Source organism: Atheta coriaria, unplaced genomic scaffold, assembly GCF_025399875.1.
Source record: "Atheta coriaria isolate IRGN ID8LTWV9N9 unplaced genomic scaffold, Caltech_Dcor_3.1 hic_scaffold_9_pilon, whole genome shotgun sequence".
NCBI classification, from domain to species: Eukaryota; Metazoa; Arthropoda; class Insecta; order Coleoptera; family Staphylinidae; genus Dalotia; species Dalotia coriaria.
This window is the reverse complement of record NW_027045451.1, coordinates 1,717,896-1,738,144: the sequence shown is the minus strand read 5'-3', so window position 1 is coordinate 1,738,144 and position 20,249 is coordinate 1,717,896. Positions and strand designations below refer to the sequence as shown.

The window sequence follows — 20,249 nt, the reverse complement described above, 5'->3', positions numbered from 1 at the left end:
GCCGCTATAATGGTCGATCTCTGCGATTTCCGCACACGACGCGCTCGCGCGCCGCCGCCGCTCGTTTTTTTTATATTTTGATCTACTATTATTGCGTACGTGCATGCATGTTGTGCGCGAGCGGCGAATTTGCTTTATGACGACGCGACGGACGCAGGAGGCAGGGTTAATTAATTACACTTATCGGTTTTCCATCATGGCTGCGCTCGCGTTGCGTAAATATACATAATGCGCGAATATATAACACTTTAAACGTCATAAACCGGCACTCGTGCTTGATATTTATGACCTACAAGCGTTTTTTCGTTGTTGCATCAATTTCGCAATCAAACTTTAACAGTTTTTGAAATTATATTTAATATAGGCAACTTTTTATACATTTTTATTGTATGATATGTTGAATAATCACGTACTGTATATTTAGTTCTAGTTACTTTATTATTATTTTTAGAATCCGTGCTATTAATATTTAGCGTGAAGCATGACGGTAAAATTGCGTGTTAATGCGCATAATAAATATACAACATGGGAACTCACGCCTAAATCACAAAATATAAAATATTGTCAAGCTGAAAACAAGAAACATTAAAAGGGTTGCTCGTGGGTCGTTAATATCACGTTGTAAAACAAAGAAAATCCACTTGATTTATGTATTTCTATGCGTAATTAAAATAATAGGCAACTTAGTATACTTATATTGTATAACTGGTTGCATATACCTAGAAAAAATATGTAGTACGTCGATAAGAGATAAAAACAAACGGATTTATATACACGCACACACATATACTCGGGCAGATATTGGTTTTTGCATGTCTTGTGCGCTTGGGCGGAAGCGGCGGTAGTTGGCGGCGGCGGAAATCTACTTTACGATCTGCGTGCGCTGTGCACAATCTGCGGCAATAAATCAGATCCGGCGCCCTTCGCCGTCGCTGCGCGGATCGGAATTTGTAATAACCGGCGTTCCTTTTCGGGGCTGCGAGAGAGTGTCTTCCAGTTTCAGCCGCCGCCGCCGCCCACCGAAAACGCGACGGCGGACGTTCATTGCCTTCGATTCGGCGCGCATTGTTTTCATTCCGAGATGTTTTGATAAGCAAAGCCAATATGCTCAATAAAAATTTCCAGAAATATTTAATTTCGACTACAGTCTGTATAAATGTCAGAAATAATTATGCCTCAATGTGGCATTAGTTGTTGGAGTCCCTGTGGACATGGACTTAATTTATCCTGAAAAGGTCTCCGGACGCAACAGCGTCATCTAACCTTACACTCACGACGTTGCCATTTGCGCCTCTTTTAACATCCGTTGGATTTATCGCATTGCGGCTAATATAATGCCGCTTACATCGCAAACATTGAAAACATCAAGAGTCCTTCTTGTCCGGGGAACACAAAGAGTGCGCAAAAAACTCACGACGTCGATCCAGCGCCCGACGTATATTAGACGGCATTAATGAAGAAGGACATGACGTCGAACTAATACGCTTTCAACGAGCGTCTTGCGTCGACCCGCCGAGATAAGGATAAAATAAATGAAAAAAAATCCCAATGCGAAGAAAACGAATGGTGGAGGCGCCGCCCAGGCGACGACAAGTGTTTGGGAATTGAATAAATGCCACTTGTGCTCAATCGAAATTTTTCTGGATATAAACTCATGTCAATTGTCAAATATTGCTTTTTTAAATTTCACTTGAAACAAATAGGAATTTTCATTGTTTTGCAGGAATATTTTAAACATGTTTCGATATTCCTTGACTCTGTTAATATTTTAAACGTCGCGCACGTTGGAAAATCCTAAATACAACACCGCAATCGATTAAAATTTCAATTGCTAATGCAATAAGTCCCGCGCCAACGACCGAGACTTCATAAACGAATTATTAAGTGAGTTTTTGGGTTCGCGTCGAGCGGAAAACGCGCGACTTGTCGACGCATCACGAAGTTATACCCCTCCGTCCGGATTTAATAATTAAGTAGTACCTTCTTAGCCCCTTCTGCGTCCTGTGCGTTGGACGTACGTCTTGGCGTCACTGCGCTTGCTGGTAATCGCTTTAAATCGACGCCCGCTTTAATTTTGGCCCAAGCTATGGAAAATCAAAGGAAGCTTTTTGAGCCAGCATGGAATTTAACAAATTTATACATTTTATACCGTGAAATATAAATGCGCGAGACGCTGTCGTGTTTTAAACGCGCGGATTAAGGCGCTAATTCGATGGCATTTCCATCTTCAAGAGAGGATGATGAACGATTAGTGCTGAATAATCTTTTCGCAGTCCAAGGACGTATTTTCAACTCAACTGCACTATTTTAACAAATTTATAATGTTTCTTTCTTTTTGTTTTAGGTAAGTACCATCAATTTCTACTTCTATTCGGGTTTGAGTCGTCAAGGGTAAATACGAGCATGTTTATTGGAATTTATTCATTTTTCGCCAAAATAAGCAATATATTTACGTTGGCAGTCGGTGCAAAAGATACAGCCGACGTCTTTCTGCGCTTCGCAACGCTTTAATCTTTATAATTCGACGCGGAAATCTCATTACCAATAACGCTCGCCCGGCGCCTCCACCAACATTGCCGATGCACGCGTTCATCTTCTTGTTTAACGAGATTAATGTTTAATACGAACTACAAACGAATTTTTCCTTCGGCTCTCTTGAGCTTGGGCTGTCTTTCAAAGAAATACTTTGAGATTGCATGTAATACGAGTACGAATCTAAATCGTTTGTTTTATTTTATTTCATTTTAACAGTCTATTTATTCCGCGAAGATTTTTGGTGTACATGTATAAATTTGTGATTTGAAGTTGAATGTTTTGTTCTGCTTCTCTTTTTTGGCTTTACGTCTCGTTGAATTGAGCAGCAAACGATTTTTTGCTCTCGGTCCGAACGCGAACTCGATTCGTTTTGTAATCGAAGTTGAAGTGCACGCCGTGCTTCTTCAGCTTGAAATTATATAAATTATTCACGCAAAAAACGCGAATCGTGGAAAATCTGCTTGTAACTTTACCACCGAGCCATCGAATGCTTAGTTCTCTCTGCGCCTTCTTCTTTACCCTCCTCTCATTTGTATTATTCAATGAATCATAATGAAAGTAAGCGCAAACTGCACTAAACTCGTGCGCTTGAAGAAGTCGCAAAAAAAGCGGGATAAAAACCTATTGTGTTTTAATCTCAGCGGTTTTTCCTTATTTCGGAAAAATGCGAAATTGTATTGTAAGGAGATAATGATGCATATTTTCATGGAGAATGATTTTTCTACTATTGTTTTATTAGAGAAAAAGGGCTTGGTCAATGTTTATAACCTGTTTCGTAGCTATTTCTTATTTTATTTTTTCAAAACTCTAAAAACTCTAAAAAATCAAGATATATTTGGACTAATGATCACAGTGACCCTGCAGATCATTACTCTTTTCTCCTGCAGTGCAATTTACAGCATTAGACATATTTTTTCACAGTGCCACTTTAACTTTCACTTCAATCAATTTTATATTTTTTATTTTCTTCAGTTTTTTTTTTCTCTCTTGGCAATAAGTCAATACGGTAGTCATTAATTGAATCGTGTCGTGTACTTTTACTCGTGTGACAAGCAGCTAGAAATTCTCTCCGACAGCGTTGGTATGTAATGTGAAAAAGAGGGATTAAGTTAGAGAAGATATTTTGATATATAGCGATTTTTATTGATTTTTTTTGTTTTAAATTTCCAAACATTTTTTTCTTAATTCAAGACCGCTAATTAATGTTTCCTAAACTTTGCGGAAATTTAGCTTTGGCTTAAACTGAAGAGGATCGCTCAGATCGGCCAATTTCACGTCCATCAACTTTATTAATTACCGCCACCCCTCTTCGCTTGCTTCTTTCAGTTTTCTTTCATTCAGGCGCTGCGGATTCAAAATTCGCGAATTCAATGTGATGCATTTTTAGATTTTTCGTTTTTTATTCTTTTTTATAAGCAGACAAAAAAGACTTTTAAGACGAAAATCTTGTATTTATCATCGCACAACAAAAGACGGCTTAAGGCTGGAAAATATACGCTGTGGTAATTAAAATTTCTATAGATTTTCTTGCGTTATTTACAAAATTACAACCACAGATTAAAATATTTATAAAAAAAATATGCATGCAAACTTTTTCCGCGATGGGAAGACGAATATTGATTTTCGAATTTTTGCTGTCCGTAAACTTTTCTTGCTGGTAAACAAAAGCAGCCTCTTCCATTGGCTGCCAAGATATAAAAGAATCGTGTAATCAAAGAATGCGCGCCTCCACCATCACTAAGTTCCCACTCACTTTTAAAGAGTCGTTCGTCGAATCGTTAATTTTATTCATGATTCATTTCGGCCGCTCAAAAGTCGTAATGTTTCTATTAAGAAATGAAACAGAATGGTCGGCATTCTCCTCCTCTCCTCCACTTCATGGAATGGGGGAGGGCATAAAATAAAGTTAAATATATAAAACGGCACGAGGCAATAAAAGTTAAACACCAATAAAGTAATAACACAGATTATATCATACGTAAAGAACGCGCAAAATGGCCGCTCTCTGCTAAATTAAAAATTAAATTAATTCACAAGCCCACAACAGTAACAAAAGTTTATCAGTCGAAATGAAATTTTAATATTGACTTTGTTTCGGGATTAATTAATATTCACGCAATGTTTGTGCACGCCGCACGCGGCGGATCGAATATGAAAATGTATGAAATGTTGTTGTCGAGTGTTTTGCAAAAATGTTCGTACAAGTATCATCCATCAAACCAGGGCGTTTCGTGCGTTTGGCATTACAGTCGCGAGTCGCAGCCGAAATGATTCGTTAATAATCTGAATATTAATTAATTTCGTTTTGATCGAGTTTTGATTTTGTATGTTTAAATAGCCCACGATTCATGAGCGAATGTTTGCAGCGCTTGATTGGACAATAAAGTGTAATTGCACCGCGGCATAATATTTAGTCGAGCATAAATATTGCTTAAGTCAATTAAATTCGTTGCAGTATGCATTAAAACCATCAATTTAAATGGAATTAAATGCGGGCTGGTATTAAATGTTAAATTGGTTGCCTATGTTGTATAAATTTGATATAGGCAACTCAACTGACAGCTGACGGTTGAGTTTTTTTTTTTCTTGCTTTTCATCACATCGCACATCATATTTCTCCAACTTTTTTCCATATCATTTACTCGGATGTCCCGTCGAGGACGTTTCGCTGCCATGCGCATTTGCACATTTTCCTCATCATCTCTAATATTTATCATCGGCAGCATATCGTCGTCATCGTACCAGAAAACCCACTCTACGGCTACATCTTAGACCTTAAACTTCTTGGTCTAAGGTATAGCCCACTGCTCCAGTTCGTACTCCAACCCCCTCCATATTCACTGATGTCCTTAAAGTCTTCTCGACGTCCCCGACTTCCTCATAGGTATTTCATCCGGTTATTGCGTGTATAAAAAGAAGTGGAAAATGGAAATTTTACGGCGGTGGCGTTTTATTTATTATCGCTCGAAACTCTGCGCGAGTGCGGGGGTACGAAAAGGACGAAGAAGGACGAGGCTTTTTTTCCCGACCAACTTTCGAGAGGCGAAACGCGTCGAAATTTCGAAATTCAGCCGAGGTGGCTTTATAAACTGCATAAAGTCCTTATTTAATGAACAACTTTTAATTTAATTAACTTCACGTAATTAATTCCGCCGGTACTTATTCCATGTCATCCGCACATTTTGGGAGTATTACAACAGCTATTTAAACACCCAAATTTTTATTATTTTAAAATTTTCGAGTGATAAAAACGCGAATTTTTGCAATTGAAGATTGAGTTTGAAAATTGAGTTGGGATATAATATGACTTGTGATTGAAATCAACATTATAAAAGCGGAGCGCGCAAAATAAAAGAAATATTGACGTTTTCGTAAGATAGATCGATGGAATTTAATAAGCGCGCGCCGGCGAAAGAGCAACACAGCGTATTTTATGGATGTCCGCGGAGCCTTTCGGCACGGTGCATCCCCCAGTTGCATCTTTCATCAGAGTGCGCCGACATTGTGTAAAATACCCCGTCCGGACCCGATCGAGTTTGATTAAATTTAATTTCAGACGTCTCTCTACAGTTTGCCGCGTTTTAATCTCATCTCGACTGCATTTTCCACCCAAAAGCCTTAAATTCTATTTCTATTATAATTAATTTTTAAACAAATTTTATTAAAAGTCATGTCGTGCGTCTGTTATTGGATTATTTTATTGTGGGGCTAAACTTTTTAATGGGGATTTGGGTTCTGCTCGCGGTAATAATGTTAAAATTGCATATTGCATACGTAAAACATGCAAATTTTACCAATTACTTAGTTAGCCTATTCGCACATTCGCATTTTAATGCATATAGCATATAACTACAGCGGAAAGGACTCAAAGAGGGAGGAAAAGGTTAATATCATGCTCGCTGCCATGTCACACATGCTCGGCTTGTGTGAAATGGGTTGCGTACAGCGCAGTGAGTAATTTTGAGTTGAAAATATTTGAAGTAACTTAAATAAAATTAGCGCATTGACTTGACTTTAATAGGATAGCCGTAGATAGTAGTCAGGGAATAGCCTGGGAGCTCCTGATAGGACACTTTGATGCGAAATAGATTTTCGTTCGCTGCTCAGCGCTTCGTACCCGCTGTGGGAGCGTCTGTTATCCAGTTATAGACTAACTAGGATGCTAACTAACTTGGTTAACGCGTTCTCTACGCGCGTCTCTTTTCTCGCCTCTTTCGGCTTTAGTGACTATCTGCAACCAAATGTACACTTTAAGGTGTATAGTTGGTTGCATATAGTTTTAATCATAGATATTTTCTTGTGTAGCTTTCGTGCTCGATCAAACGTTTCGCGTTAATCAAACTGCCCTGTAGTGGCTCAATCCCTCATCTCTTTTCATTAACGCACCCGAAGGCAACTGGACTTCAGTGGATCAGTGAGACTAGTGTGGCCTCTCTTCCTTCCTTCCAAAATGATTAATGGACATCTGTGTTTTCGATGACCGTTTTGTGCCTTTGATGTGCACACGACAAACGTATAATGTGTCTGCAACCCCACATGCAATTTACCTTCGTTTCTATGCAGATAGGCAACTTACCAAACGCGCAATTCGATGAAATCAAATAAATCAAAAATTTTGAATTGTTTGTGGTTAAAGTTGTGTGGAAGTATAATTTTAGTGGTGGTATTGGTTTGTTTCTGCTTGTTTGTCGGTTGTTAGTTGTTCGGCGCTTGTTGAATTTTAAATGAATATGAAGTGCATAACAAAGTTCCTAATATGTTCGGCATACACATACACTCAAGCGCGTGCTTCAGCGGCTTCAATTTGTTTGTTTATTCACTCGGGCTGTCATGGCGCGGGGGGTACGGCGGGCGGACATCTTGTTTACTTTGTATATATGCACACATAGGCGCGCACTCGTATGCTCTCTAACGATTTGCGCAAACTAACAAATTTCGTTTGCTGATTAAACTTTTAACGCAATCAGGTTTTAAAGCCGAGAGAAGAACGCGCGGCTGTCGTCGGCTTCATGTGCAACTCGTCCTCAACTTCACAAAAGTCTCGAGATGTCAACATGTCAAGACTAAAACTACAGTTGTGCAATTTCTAAACGTGTGTTTGCCCTGTTTGCATTACTGCTTTACTTTCAACTCGTCGCGAGGAAAGTTATAGTTATGTTGTGTTTGTATTCAGTTTGTACATTGGGTTGCATAGTAGGAGCAGCGCGTGGGTTGGAATCGGCAGAAGCCAACTAGGGACGCTTTCATTTCGTTTGTCTTCGGTTTAAGTTCGCGCATAACGAAATTAGAAGACTCGTTCGCGACTTTGATGCCGTAGCTGGCGGATGTGACTGCGACGTTTTATTAGCGCCAACATGGCGGCGGGTACTCTCGCGCAAATAAAGCATTTTTATGTGGGTGCGTCTTTTTTCACCCAGGTTTGTTTCTTGCGATTTCAATGGTGTAGTCTCGCGGTGCTCGTGCGAATTAACATGGCGTACGCGGCGAGGGCCCTTTAATTTAATAATTTAAAGTCTTGGGAGACGGGCACGCGCGTAAAAAGCGAGGAGAATATCAAATTTGCGCACCACCTTTACCAAAAACCAGTAAAGCATCAGCAGACAATGAAAAACGAAACGTTCATCTCAGTCGACAAAAAAAAACACGTCCTTCTTATCCGAATATTCTGAGTATCTTAGATTTGCTTTATCTGCAACAATTCACAAAGGACGCTTCCTTTGCGTAACTTTCCCAGGATGATATCGACGTGTGATTGTTTCGTAGAAAGCAAATAAAGCAACAAAGTACCTTCGCTCTTGTGTGACGTCGTCGTGCGATGCGATGGGGCGATTAGTATTCTTGGGAATTCTTCATTTATACGCTGCCTGAAAAAGGAATAGCGAGGAGCGAAGGCGAATAACATTATTGTGCATTAGGTGTTGGCGCTGGCTGTTCTCGAGTGCGAGTGGCGGAGAGCGAACGAAAACATACATTTACTTTTACACGCCATGTGCGCAGGAATTGGAAGACAGTGTAGTGGAATAAAGAATAAGGGTAAATTTACCGGAATTAAGCGCTTTTAAATGAGACCACAACGAAAAAAGAAAAAGTCTCAACCGCTAGCTATGCAACCAAATACACACACACATCTACACATCTTAATTTGATAGATACATTTGCGGATGCAATTGTTTGGTTATGTTATTTGGCACAATTCTTATTGGCCTAGTTGTCTGCGAGTAATTTCTAACTCTGCATGTACACGTTTGTTATCACGTCCGCAATGTATGTTTGCGCTTCGTCGGGTTTCCACCATTCGCCGCCCACGCACATCCAGAGTTAATTAAATGTCACGTAGACCCGTGCTTTCCTTAAAAACACCGCCACCAGCACTTTTAAACATAGTGTTTTTAGAGATTTGACGGTTTGAATGTTGAATATTTGAAATTCTCTGGTGATAGTAATGGCGATGACCATGTCGGATCTTTGCGACATGCAGTCACATCGAAATGTGTGCCATGTGCGGCAGGTTGCAGCATCGATTGCCACCGCCTGATATACTTTGATATCCGGATATTCTCTTTGCGCTTTGCTTCGATCCCACTCGATGTACGCAAATATTAAAGTTCCTGCCTGGGTGGAAGTTACAATGGGGCCAGTAATGCGATGATAGAAATTCCTATTTCTATGATTCATTAAAGACCCTGTATGATGCAATGTGTCCCATCCGTTTGTCCGGTCGGCCACGTACATGCAGGACATTCCCGGTTACCCGGATGCGTTTGCGCCACTCGACGTGGATGCATGTGTCACTGTGCACTTTCCAGGAACGGGGGAACGAACCAGTCGAGTGTTAGAGAGCCATTTAGATTCGAACCAGTTTCAGCTCCAACGGATGTGTCCATGACTGTGTGTGAGGTGTCGTATATCACAGCTGGACGCCGTGCGGTGTAGATGTCGTTGTCGTCGTCGCATCCCAGAATTTTGGTCAGCGTGCAGGTTTGGGTTTGGTGGTCTTTTTGCTGTTCGCGCATTGTTCGTGAATCGTGCGCGATGCGCTGCGGTCGGGTGCATTTTCGCTTTGACGATCTTCCCGGGGCCGTCTCACCTAACCCTCACCTCGAAGCTGACGCTTCTTCTAGGAAACACTTGATCCGTGATCCTGGCGAGAAGCGTGCAAGTCTTTCACATTCAGAATGGAATCGTCGTCGGTTTTAAATGGAAATTTATCCGAGCACAAAGCCAAGGTTACTCGTAGAACTGTAAGAGGTCAGAAACAATAAAAACTCAATTTTATTTCTATGGTGGATTTTGGGCTACGGCTGAAATTAATCCCCAACAGTCTAGACTAGATTAGAGTTTCCAGTAAAAATCCTCGGCCCAAAGAGGTAATTTTTCGAAGCATTAAAGAATGAGTGCACCTGAAAGCTTCCCCCTGATTATACCAGTATACTAGCACAATCAATTGTAAATAAAGCCAATGTTAATTGAAATTGAATTCGGATACACGGATTCAGATAAACGTACAATCACGGGAAGGATCATTAAACAGGGTTTTTGTACTCTCCCTTCAGGAGTATTAATTGTCTACGGATAAATAAGGATTACCTCAATGGGGACCCAGTGAATATACTAAAAAGTTCGTTAATTTAATGGGTGTATCAGGACAGGGAACAAATTGCGTCAAAAATGCCAGGATATGGATAGAATTAATTAATTAATTAATTAATTATAAGTAGCTATTTTAATCAAATCGACAACATGTTATTCGAGTTAATTAACGACAATGCACCCTTCGGGCGTGTGTGTATCCTTTGGATCTCGTCATCCGAGGAGCTTTTAGTCTTTCTGGAATGCTTTCGAGTTAAGCCGGTGTGCATCACATAAACAACATCAACGGCGAATACAAATACAAACAGATTAACGAAGCAGGGCGCGAGCAAAGAAGCAACTAACGAACGTTATCTATAAATAAGTCAACGGGATCGTCCTGCCCGGGAGCGAATGGTGGCGAGAGTGTGTCGGGGAGCTGTTGCGAGGAAGAAACTGCACCGACGCGCACAGAAGTGCGCAATTAAATGGACAACGAGCGACATTAATTCGCAAAACTTCCCACATTGCTACCGTTCTCCGCCATTGCAACAATGTTTGCCATGGACGCCATTTTGTCGTAATTCACGCGGCTAACATCCGAGAGCAACGTCGACTAATGTCTTCTTTTGTTCCACAATAAATTGTACAATCACTAGAAGTAACTACGCGTAAAGCATGAATAAACGTTAGATATTTTCGGAGTGATGAATGATGAATGTGTTTGGTTGCCTACGTTGCCATCATGTCTGCCATTCGCGTAGTATAAACGCACCTTGTTAGCGCATCCGGCGTGCATCCGCAACACTCATCACTCCGATGAAGGCCGACGATTTTAATTGCGCTCTTAACTCTCAGTCAGTGCACCCTGGCTTTCAGCACTCGACAGTGTACAGCTCGGAGTTTTTCAGACTGTCATGTCAACCGAGTGCACGCTACAACTTTCAATAGTATGACATACAGGATGTTATATATAGCATCCGGTAGTTTTAATTTCGGTAGGCATGTTGTGGTCATGTGGTTACGCCCCATGGCTAGATGTGTCTGTGTTTTCGCCACCCTCGCGGTGTGAGCTTAACACAACCTATGCTTTGATGTTATTTTGCTCTGCTCGTGATATTCGCATCCTCTCGTGGGGCGCGGATAACTTCAGCTCCAAACTTTAGTTTTAGTTGTGTATTTTCAATTTTGAAATTGAATATTATTCCCCTCCATAACATTTGTAAAGTGTAATATGTATAACCTTTGTTATGTCACTGAAATCAGCGCCATCTAAATCTTGCTAAAACTTTATTCTTGCGCGGTTTAAAATGAAATCATAAAAATTACATTAGACTTTAAAATTTTCACTCGTACTCGAGAGTAATATTTCATTTCGACGAGTTGTTCAAGTTTTTCTGAATCTTTGCGCGGCACGTCCGGCCGCCATCTTGTGCATGTGTAAGTCTTCGATTCTTCGGCGTATTTGTTTGCGTTGCGAGAATGCCGCGCGCGCGTCGATATAGAATTTCGCGCAGCTTCATTACAAATACGTCCAGACGTCTCGCGTTACATAAATATCTGTCTGCGACGAAGACGGCAGCGGCGGTGGCGGCGGCGGCAGCGGCTTCTTCGTAAAATTGTTTGTGCACTCGCACTTCTTCATTCCGCGGACGCGCGCACGTTCGGCGTGTTTCCAATTCCCGAACAATTCCAGAACTCGGCGCGCGACCTCCGCACCTCTTTCCATCAAACAGATTCCAGATTCGAGATTCCAATATCTATGCATTCGGAATCTTGTCGACGCGCTTCGATGTCGACTTGTAATTTGTTCGCTTTTATTGGCGCGCCGTGCTTTTTTTCTCGCGCTGTAATCTGTTTGCAACTAGTTTACGACAATATTTGACATCCTTGCTGCATAATTTATTTACATATATTTCCTCACTTGTAACGCCGCCTGGTGTGTGGTAGTCAAATTTAATTTATAGGTTATACTTAGTTCCTTGAGCATGTATATTTACATGTTACTTAATTCACCAATAAATTTCGAATGCAAATTGACGACCGGAACAACCCCGCAACGTTGAATTTGTTAAATTCCCCTCTTAGTATCAAGAATTTCGAAAGTGTGCGCACCGTGCCCGGATGGCGTGTGATGCCGGCGAAGATTATTCACGGTATTATCGCGTGATGTATGGTTTATTAAGTAAAGTTACCTATTTGAACAATTCGTGCAATTTGCGTGCGCCGCCACGTATGCATCCCGCCGAACGCCCATCTCGTTCGCTTGATTTACTTGTTTATGCCAAATATCCAACGCTGCGCGCATTAATTCATATTCCGACGTTAGGTGTTTCGCAAACGTTTCGAATCCGGTTGTAAGGCATACGCTTCGGTTCCTGTCGCTGCTATATACGCATTTTAGGTGTATGGCCATATAGGCAATCGACAATCATATTCCTCCTTTGTCAAAAACAGAATTTCCACCCGAGTTTTTCGGTGCGCTGGCGCGCGCCTGGGTTTCAAGGATAGAAGGGTTTTACGCAACGTTCCGTTCCATTTCGTTACGTTCCAAAATGCGAGCATTTCGTTTAGGGCGCGTATTATTTTATAGCGCTGCTGCGAAAGAGTTGCCGGTGCGCGTCGAGCACAAAGCGCGGACGAAAATGAAAAAAAAATGCATTTTTCAATAAACGCGCCCAGCAGACAATTTCAACAATTTCGAATTGAAACATGCGACGCGCTCGTGGTTCCCGAACCGGCTATATGTTACTACGCGCCGACAGACGCTCGAAATATGTAACGCGCGCCCGATCATCGATTGCCGGATGCTTTTTCATCTGATTTCCGGTTGGGATATTTTATTTTTTAAGCGCACACACAAGCACACAATATCCTAAAAGTATTAAATCATTAAACCTTTTAGCAAATGTTCAACAGTTTTTTTTTGCGCTGTTTGCAAGTTCATATATGATTTTTACTCTTATCCTGAGGGCTGCAAGGGCCGCGGCGTGCGTTGAATGAAAAGCAAAAGTACTGTTTACATTTTTTACATTTTCGTTTAGAACATGAGTGTATGCGCCTTTTTGCATTAAATGACGCTTGTTTTTTACTTTGAGGGTTGTTTTTTGTGTGAGGAGTATAAATGAATCTCCCGTCGAGTATGATGCGCGGGTTTTCCACGCATTTTATTTCATTTTACGTGTGTTTTGTGTTTCGTTTTTGAATTTTCGGCCGTGTTTCATTTTCGCCCTTCGCGCGAAAGGATCGGAAAGCGAGCAGATTATGATTATAGGTTACAAATAGCCCAGACACCCCTAACTCGTAGCCGGGGCGAAACCGAAAGCCGAAAGGCATATAAAAACTTTTCGTGCGTCGACAATAAATGTTACGGTCAGTTGCCGAACTAACAACGGGAGAGCATATACTACCGAAATCCTGATTTTTACCTACAGGATAATCGAAAATATTGCGGAAAAAACAAAACTCTGGAATTTAATATTTTTAAAAATCATTTTTTATGTTTTGTAATACTCTGTATATTTTTGGCGATGGAGAAAAAGCGACGGGGCGTGTGTTTTACGACTTCGTAGGCGGCCAACTTTTTCGTAACTCTCAACCCCCTTTGGTCTAGGGGTCTAGGCGAGCGCAAACTTTTCATATTTTTCTATCCGCATCAGAAGTTATGAGTAAACGGGCGAGCAACGTTTCCAAAATGGTGACGCCAACCATTTTTGACCTTGCCATCGACGGTATGCAACCTCCAAACAATATTCCACTCCTTTTTTTCCTCTTGCATAAAAAGGCCAAGTCGGAACTAATAGAAAAGATTAAACCGAAGATTTGTTGATTTTCACATGACACAACGTGAAGTTTTGGGCCAAGTTGAGCAAAAAATATCGAAAATAAAATACAAACACATTTTGAGCAGCACAGTAGTTCCCGAGAGGAAATTGAGTGTATTTCTTTCGATAAATATTATTTATTAGAAAATATTGTGCGCGCGCCAAATTTACTTTGGATAAGTGCTTCGCACAATAAACTAACGGATGTGGGATTATGACCGTGCGGAAAAACAAGACGGCGCCAAAAACCCTCGAAATGTGTGTGCGTCGAAGTGGATTTCGTCGAACGCGAACGTGCGCCATCGCAAATGGAGATTTTTCAATTTTTCCTCATTTATCATTAGCACCATTAGTCATTGGTACATTTTTCATTTTTCGGCCAGTGGTGCAAAAAGCACGTCCGACATAAACCAACCAGACACTAGCGAGAGCAAAAAAAAACGATAAAAATCAAAATCGAACCGAAGTCATCGTTAATTATAATTTCCGAAAAAAAACCGGGCACTGTTTGATTGAACCAATTAGTCACGTCAACACACTCACCCCGCCATGAGTGGCCGATGAGTTTTTGCCGAAAAACAAGCTTGAGAATGTTAGAGTCGGAATTAATTAAGCACATCTTTAATGACTCCGCATCAGGAGTGGGTAATTATAACACTCGATAAAGTCCCACATTGGTTTTAATGAACGCCGCGAAAGATAAATGCAAATAAGCAAATAAGGACGAACGAGATGATCAACCAACAAGTGTACACTTTCACCATCCCATTCCCATTCCGAGAATGATGATGACGATGCGGATGCGGATGATGTGGAGTTGTGAATTCGAATTGCGCGTCCAAGGCTGAAGGGAAAATAAAAGTCTCAGTCGCTTGGGCCGAGTTCGTGTTCAACCGACCCGAAATTTACCTAACGCTAATCCGCGTCGTGCACACACATGGCCTACCGCCTCTGATGAGACCTCCACCCCTCTTGCGTCGTCCACCAAAGCGAATCAACTTTGGCTCGTTGACTGGAAACCCTCACAAACGGGGGAGAGGGATTATTAGGTGTGTAACAAAAACTATCCGATGTGAAAGTGCTTAATTAGCAAGCTGAAGGTTCAACGGCGATGAAAATTTAATCGTTCGGAAAATGTTCGCTTGGAAAAACATCAAAAAATCAAATTTTCAACCCGAAATGTCAAAACTCAAGTGATTAAACATGTTAAATGTTGGTGAAATACACATGTGGGTTATACTGCTTCCTTGGAGGGTGGGAGTTTTGGGTTCTTCATGTTCAACCTTCGACCCTTTTGCATATTTTAAGCATTCTGGCGCTCGTAATAATTTTAATCATTTTTGTTTCATCATGTCGGGTTTTTGTCCCTTTTCGTGCTCGACATTGTTTGCTCAGGAAACATTGTTTCCGGCACATCGACCCTCAGCGGCAAAATGAGAAAGTTATCAAATAAACGTGTCCGGTAATAGATGAACTCCAAAAAACGAATTATGAACAACAAAAAATGACAAGCAAAGAATTAATTATCATGATGATACAAGTGTTAACATACAAATTACAAAATTATAATCTATATATATAAAATTTGCGTGTCACAGTGTTTGTTTCCATACTCCTCCGAAACGGCTTTACCGATTTTTACCAAATTTTATATGCGTATTCAGTATGTCTGAGAATCGGCTAACATCTATTTTTCATACCCCTAAGTGATAAGGGTTGTTCACCCTTAACTTTTTTTTAAATTTTTGGACAAATTCTTTTGTTTTTATTTTTTTTTTATAATGTGGAATTAAAAAATACATACAACCCTAAATTTTTAGTTTTTTATCACCAACCCCTATTTCTTTATAGCCATTTTAGTAATTTAATCATTTTTCATCCCGCTCAAAGAAAATTTTTATATGCGTATTCAGTAGGTCTGAGAATCGGTAACTTCATATCTCTAAGTGATAAGGGTTGTTCACCCTTAATTTTTTTTAAATTTTGGTCGAATTTTTTTGTTTTTATTTTTTTAATGTGGCATTAAAATATACATACAACCCTAAATTTTTGGTTTCTTATCACCAACCCTTATTTTTTATAATAAGTAAGTTACTTTTTGTCTAAACTACAATTTATCTAGAAACTTGAAATAATTTATATGGCAAAACAACGTTTGCCCGGTTAACTAGTTAATTAATAAATTTGTTTATTTTTTATGTTTTTTTGAGGAAAAAATTTAAGAAATCTATGAATTTTTCTATGAGTAGTTAAATTTTTCATTTTCTAGAATGAGTTTTCTCGATTTGCTGGGTTTGGCGAGGACTGTGAATTGTACGCGGTGGTTAATTCGATTTCGCATGCCTTCCTACGCGACCGGCCGTTCGTTACAATACATTACATTACATTAGATTGCGCCGCTCTTTGCCCGTCTCGCGTATAAATTCGGGTGCGACGCACGTCGTCGCACATGTGCGAGGAGCGGCCACTCGTTGCCTCGTTTTATTCGGCTCGCGAAGATTCTAAAGCAATTATGTCCGGTCCGACAAGCCGGCAAAAACCCACCACACACACACGGCGGCGGCGGCTATGACAAAATCGCCCAAATCTAACGGAATAAACTTGCGGACGCCGCAAACGACCGAAAACTATACTCGGCACGTCCTTTATTTTACAAGTTTTAATCTCATTTTCCAATTTTCTTCGTAACCACACCATCTCTTGCCTAGTACACATGCCCTGGATTTTATTGCACTATTAACAGAATCAAATTAACAGAACACAATCCAAAAATAAAAAAGTTTCTGAGTGAGTTATCAATATTTTTGTGTTAATTGTTTTGCGTTTGTTTTTTGCAGTGCGTCCACTCTGGGTGAAATTGATTGGGGACAATCGGCCGCTCTCCGCTGGACACACGTATGAGTTGAGCTGTGAGGTGGTGGGCGCCCGCCCCACGCCGACGATCACATGGTGGAAGGGCAGCGTCGAGATGAAAGATACGCGCATAATGGTGAGTCCCTCTTTCTATCTTTTGTCAGCATCGCGCTTAACGTGAACAGGGGGGTGGGCTGTAAATCTCAGGTTAATGGTGAGGTGGAAATAAAATACGAGCTAGGAGTGCGGGGGGCGTCTGCAACACGGGCTGGTTTAATTGCCCCAAAATGTTGGATTTTCAATTTTACAAAACGTAAATTTCCGAATCAATAAATTTCTGCTTAAAACATCCTAATTTACGTGAATATTCAATGAGAGAACAATTTTAGGCTCCGCCCCAAGGTGTCAAAAAAGTGGGCGGGGCTTAAAGTACAAGAAGGATGTATAATTTGATGTGGGACGGATTAAAAATTAATATATTGATGAAAGTGATAATTCCTCTCTGGGGGTTGATATTTCATCCTCCTGCGGATGGTCCAATTTGTGGGAAAATTGCTGAAAAATGAATAACAGCCCCAGCAGAAATTAAGCACTGAACAAAACAAGGGTTAGGCATGAAAAAGGGTTATTGGTACATGTAGATTATTACTGTTTCGAGGTCGTTTTGGACTAGCAGGTGCTAATTGCAACATTGATATGGATTTATTACACTCTGCACAAAAATTGTATTTTTCGGTGCTTTCGGCCAACTTTTACGCTTTTCCGAATATAAAAACCGTTCAAAAGCTTCGGTTATGTTTCTAATTTCATCGGCAAGTTGGTGCGGGTCTTGTTTATCCGTTTTGTGGCAATTTCTCGCCGTAATTACCCGCGCGCCGAAACACTGAAACGCATTTGATGGAATTTAGAATGAAAATAAATTACAAAGCCTCCATCAATCGCGCGCGGTAGGACATTCGCATTTCCTTGCCTCAGCCGTCGGCGTCCTTTTACAACTTCTGCCGATGCGCGATCGCTTTGTGGGAGTTTCAACATTTCGGGGCGGAAATTACCAACAAGATTGCCTCCTGCCGCAAAACCTCTTTCCTTCCATTATTATACTCGCGCGCCGATTATAAAGCTCTCGTCTCGCCTCGCTCTCATCCTCGGTCATGTTCTTTTCGAAGCGTGCAGTGAACGCGCGCTCATCATTTCACATCGGGTTAGCCTCAAGGTACGCTCATGTTTGGTTAGGTGTGCATTGGGTTGCATGTAGCGATATAAAATGTTCAGTTTAGCGGCATCTAAAGTCAGTTTATGAGACTTCTTCGTGAACTTTTCGGAAAAGTTCAGCATAATAAAACCATATTTCGATGTCGCCGAGAAGATCACACACTATTTAAGTCGAATGGAGGGGAATGTCATTAATGTTTCGGTCGTCGTTTGATTTATTACCCATTTAATTACACTTATAATGACGCAAAAAGGTCGTCGCCGCTGCTGTCGGCATAATCCTCCTCCACGTGTTTCTTGTTTCGCTCGCCTACACTGCCGCCTCCGTTTGTTATTATACGACCTTATATTCATAGTCCTATTGAAATTGTGACATTTGTGCTGCCTACCCTTATAGAAGCAGCAATGATGTCGTTTTATTTGTTTTTGAGTATATTTTAAAGGAAAACACAATTGCGTATCTATATTTACAACAAATATTTGTTCATTTTATTGAATATCATTGCGATTTGCGCGCATTGTGTGCGCCACCCTCATACGTGCATGTTTGTATTTTCCGTATCGACTATATTGCTTATTCGCGTTGCGTCGAAACATTTTGAGCGCGTTTCGCATCGTCATCGGTCGTCATGCGGCGTAATCGAATTGCCGCCGCCGAAACTCGATTACGCATATTGAAATTTCACCCTCGCCCACTCCGACGTGTTGCGCACTTTTCAATACAATTTCTCTGGAGCACACAAACACGTTTTTATCACTTGTGTTGTGCGGAAGATAGAAGAAAACGCGATGATGTAGATATGGTTGCCTATGTTGGAACGCTCTCTTGTTTGTTATGTGATGCGTTCTATAGGTAATGTAATTTGGTTGGCCTACATTAAACAATTTCTCAGCTACTCACCGAAAACAAAACATCAAAGAATTTCGCGTCTGCTACTAATTAAACTCACGCAAACTTTATTTTTCCATCGTGCACCACCACCGCAACATTTTCCATGTTTTGCAAATCTTTGTAACTTGCTTAGACCGACATATCGTACGTACGTACCACTCTCGTCTGCTAGACTTTCATCTTGAGCGGAAGTTTGTTCGAGGACCATCCGGGGGAACGCTGTGTTTACGCCATAAGCACAAATAATGCAATAAACATGTTCATATATGCAAGTTAAGAATTTTCCGCGAAATACGCCAGCGGAAAGAAGTTATATTCGCGAGCGGAGAAATTTCACTGCACGAAAAAATTGAATCAACATTTTATTACACTTTTGAGTGACGAGTGATTGCAATGTTGGTTGCGTTATTATTATTATAACTACTTTTTATATATAAAAACTTGAAATATTGTTTTCTTTTCGTTGTGAGAGCATTTGTGTCATTTTCTCAATGACTCACCAAAGAAAAGAATATTTTCTAGTGTCGTTCGTCTTGTGTTATTATTATGATTACGTTTCGCGTGTACGTTGTGTACACATCACGTAATAGTCCTCGCCTTCTCGCCCGCGGTCCTGGCAAAAAGTTGTGTCGCCCACGAGACGCGACGCTTCTCTTAAATGGAAATTTATACTCGGGCGCGTCATTGTTGTCATAATGATACTACGCGCGCCAATGCTAAAGTGAAAAACTTTCGTCATTTATCAATGGCGCTGTGCACGGCGTGTGTGCGTGTTTGTGTCGATCAAGAACGTGGACAAGTGTCAAAAAAGTACACGACGCGAACAAGCAACAAAGTTATAAACACCTACACGCAAGTTTTTATTAAGCAATTACATTATTTGAGCAACACCTATGTTGGTGTAAATTTGGTTGCATAAATAAGAGCTACCATGAATAATCCAACGCCGAGAAACAATTTAATCATGGTATGAAATGTAGTAATAAAAGTTTTATTCGATAATGAGGCTCACATAGTTCGTGGCAGCGCATGCATTTCAATAAATTTTCATTCTGCTCATCGGGAGTTTTCCGGTGCAGTCACATTCGTTTCATATTCATTATACGATCGCCAACTATGCTCACCGCGCCGTGTATGTGTATCTTTGCGCCGCAAATTTTTAACATTTTAGTGCCATGTCGCTTCTCATCGAAGCGGCTGTAACGATTCGGGTTTTATTTGCAATTTACTCGCATTTGCGACGAGAGAAGTTCAGGCGCGCGCATTTTTGCACAGCGTGCATAAAATCAATTCGGAAATTTACATTTTCGCCAACTGCGAGACTCGAGCGCCACCGGAATTCTACATTTCGAACATCATATATA

The 20,249-nt window shown here is 40.7% G+C and overlaps 1 protein-coding gene across 5 annotated transcripts in view; it reads left to right on the top strand.

Annotated features, from left to right (window-relative positions):
• Window positions 1–20,249, top strand: part of LOC135798587 (hemicentin-2-like) — a 120,930-nt gene that overhangs the window by 82,594 nt on the left and 18,087 nt on the right. For all 5 annotated transcript variants that reach the window (XM_065311459.1, XM_065311458.1, XM_065311455.1 and 2 more), the window contains exon 6: window positions 16,766–16,917. In XM_065311459.1, coding sequence (XP_065167531.1) covers window positions 16,766–16,917 — 152 coding nt within the window. The remainder of the gene's footprint in view (window positions 1–16,765; window positions 16,918–20,249) is intronic.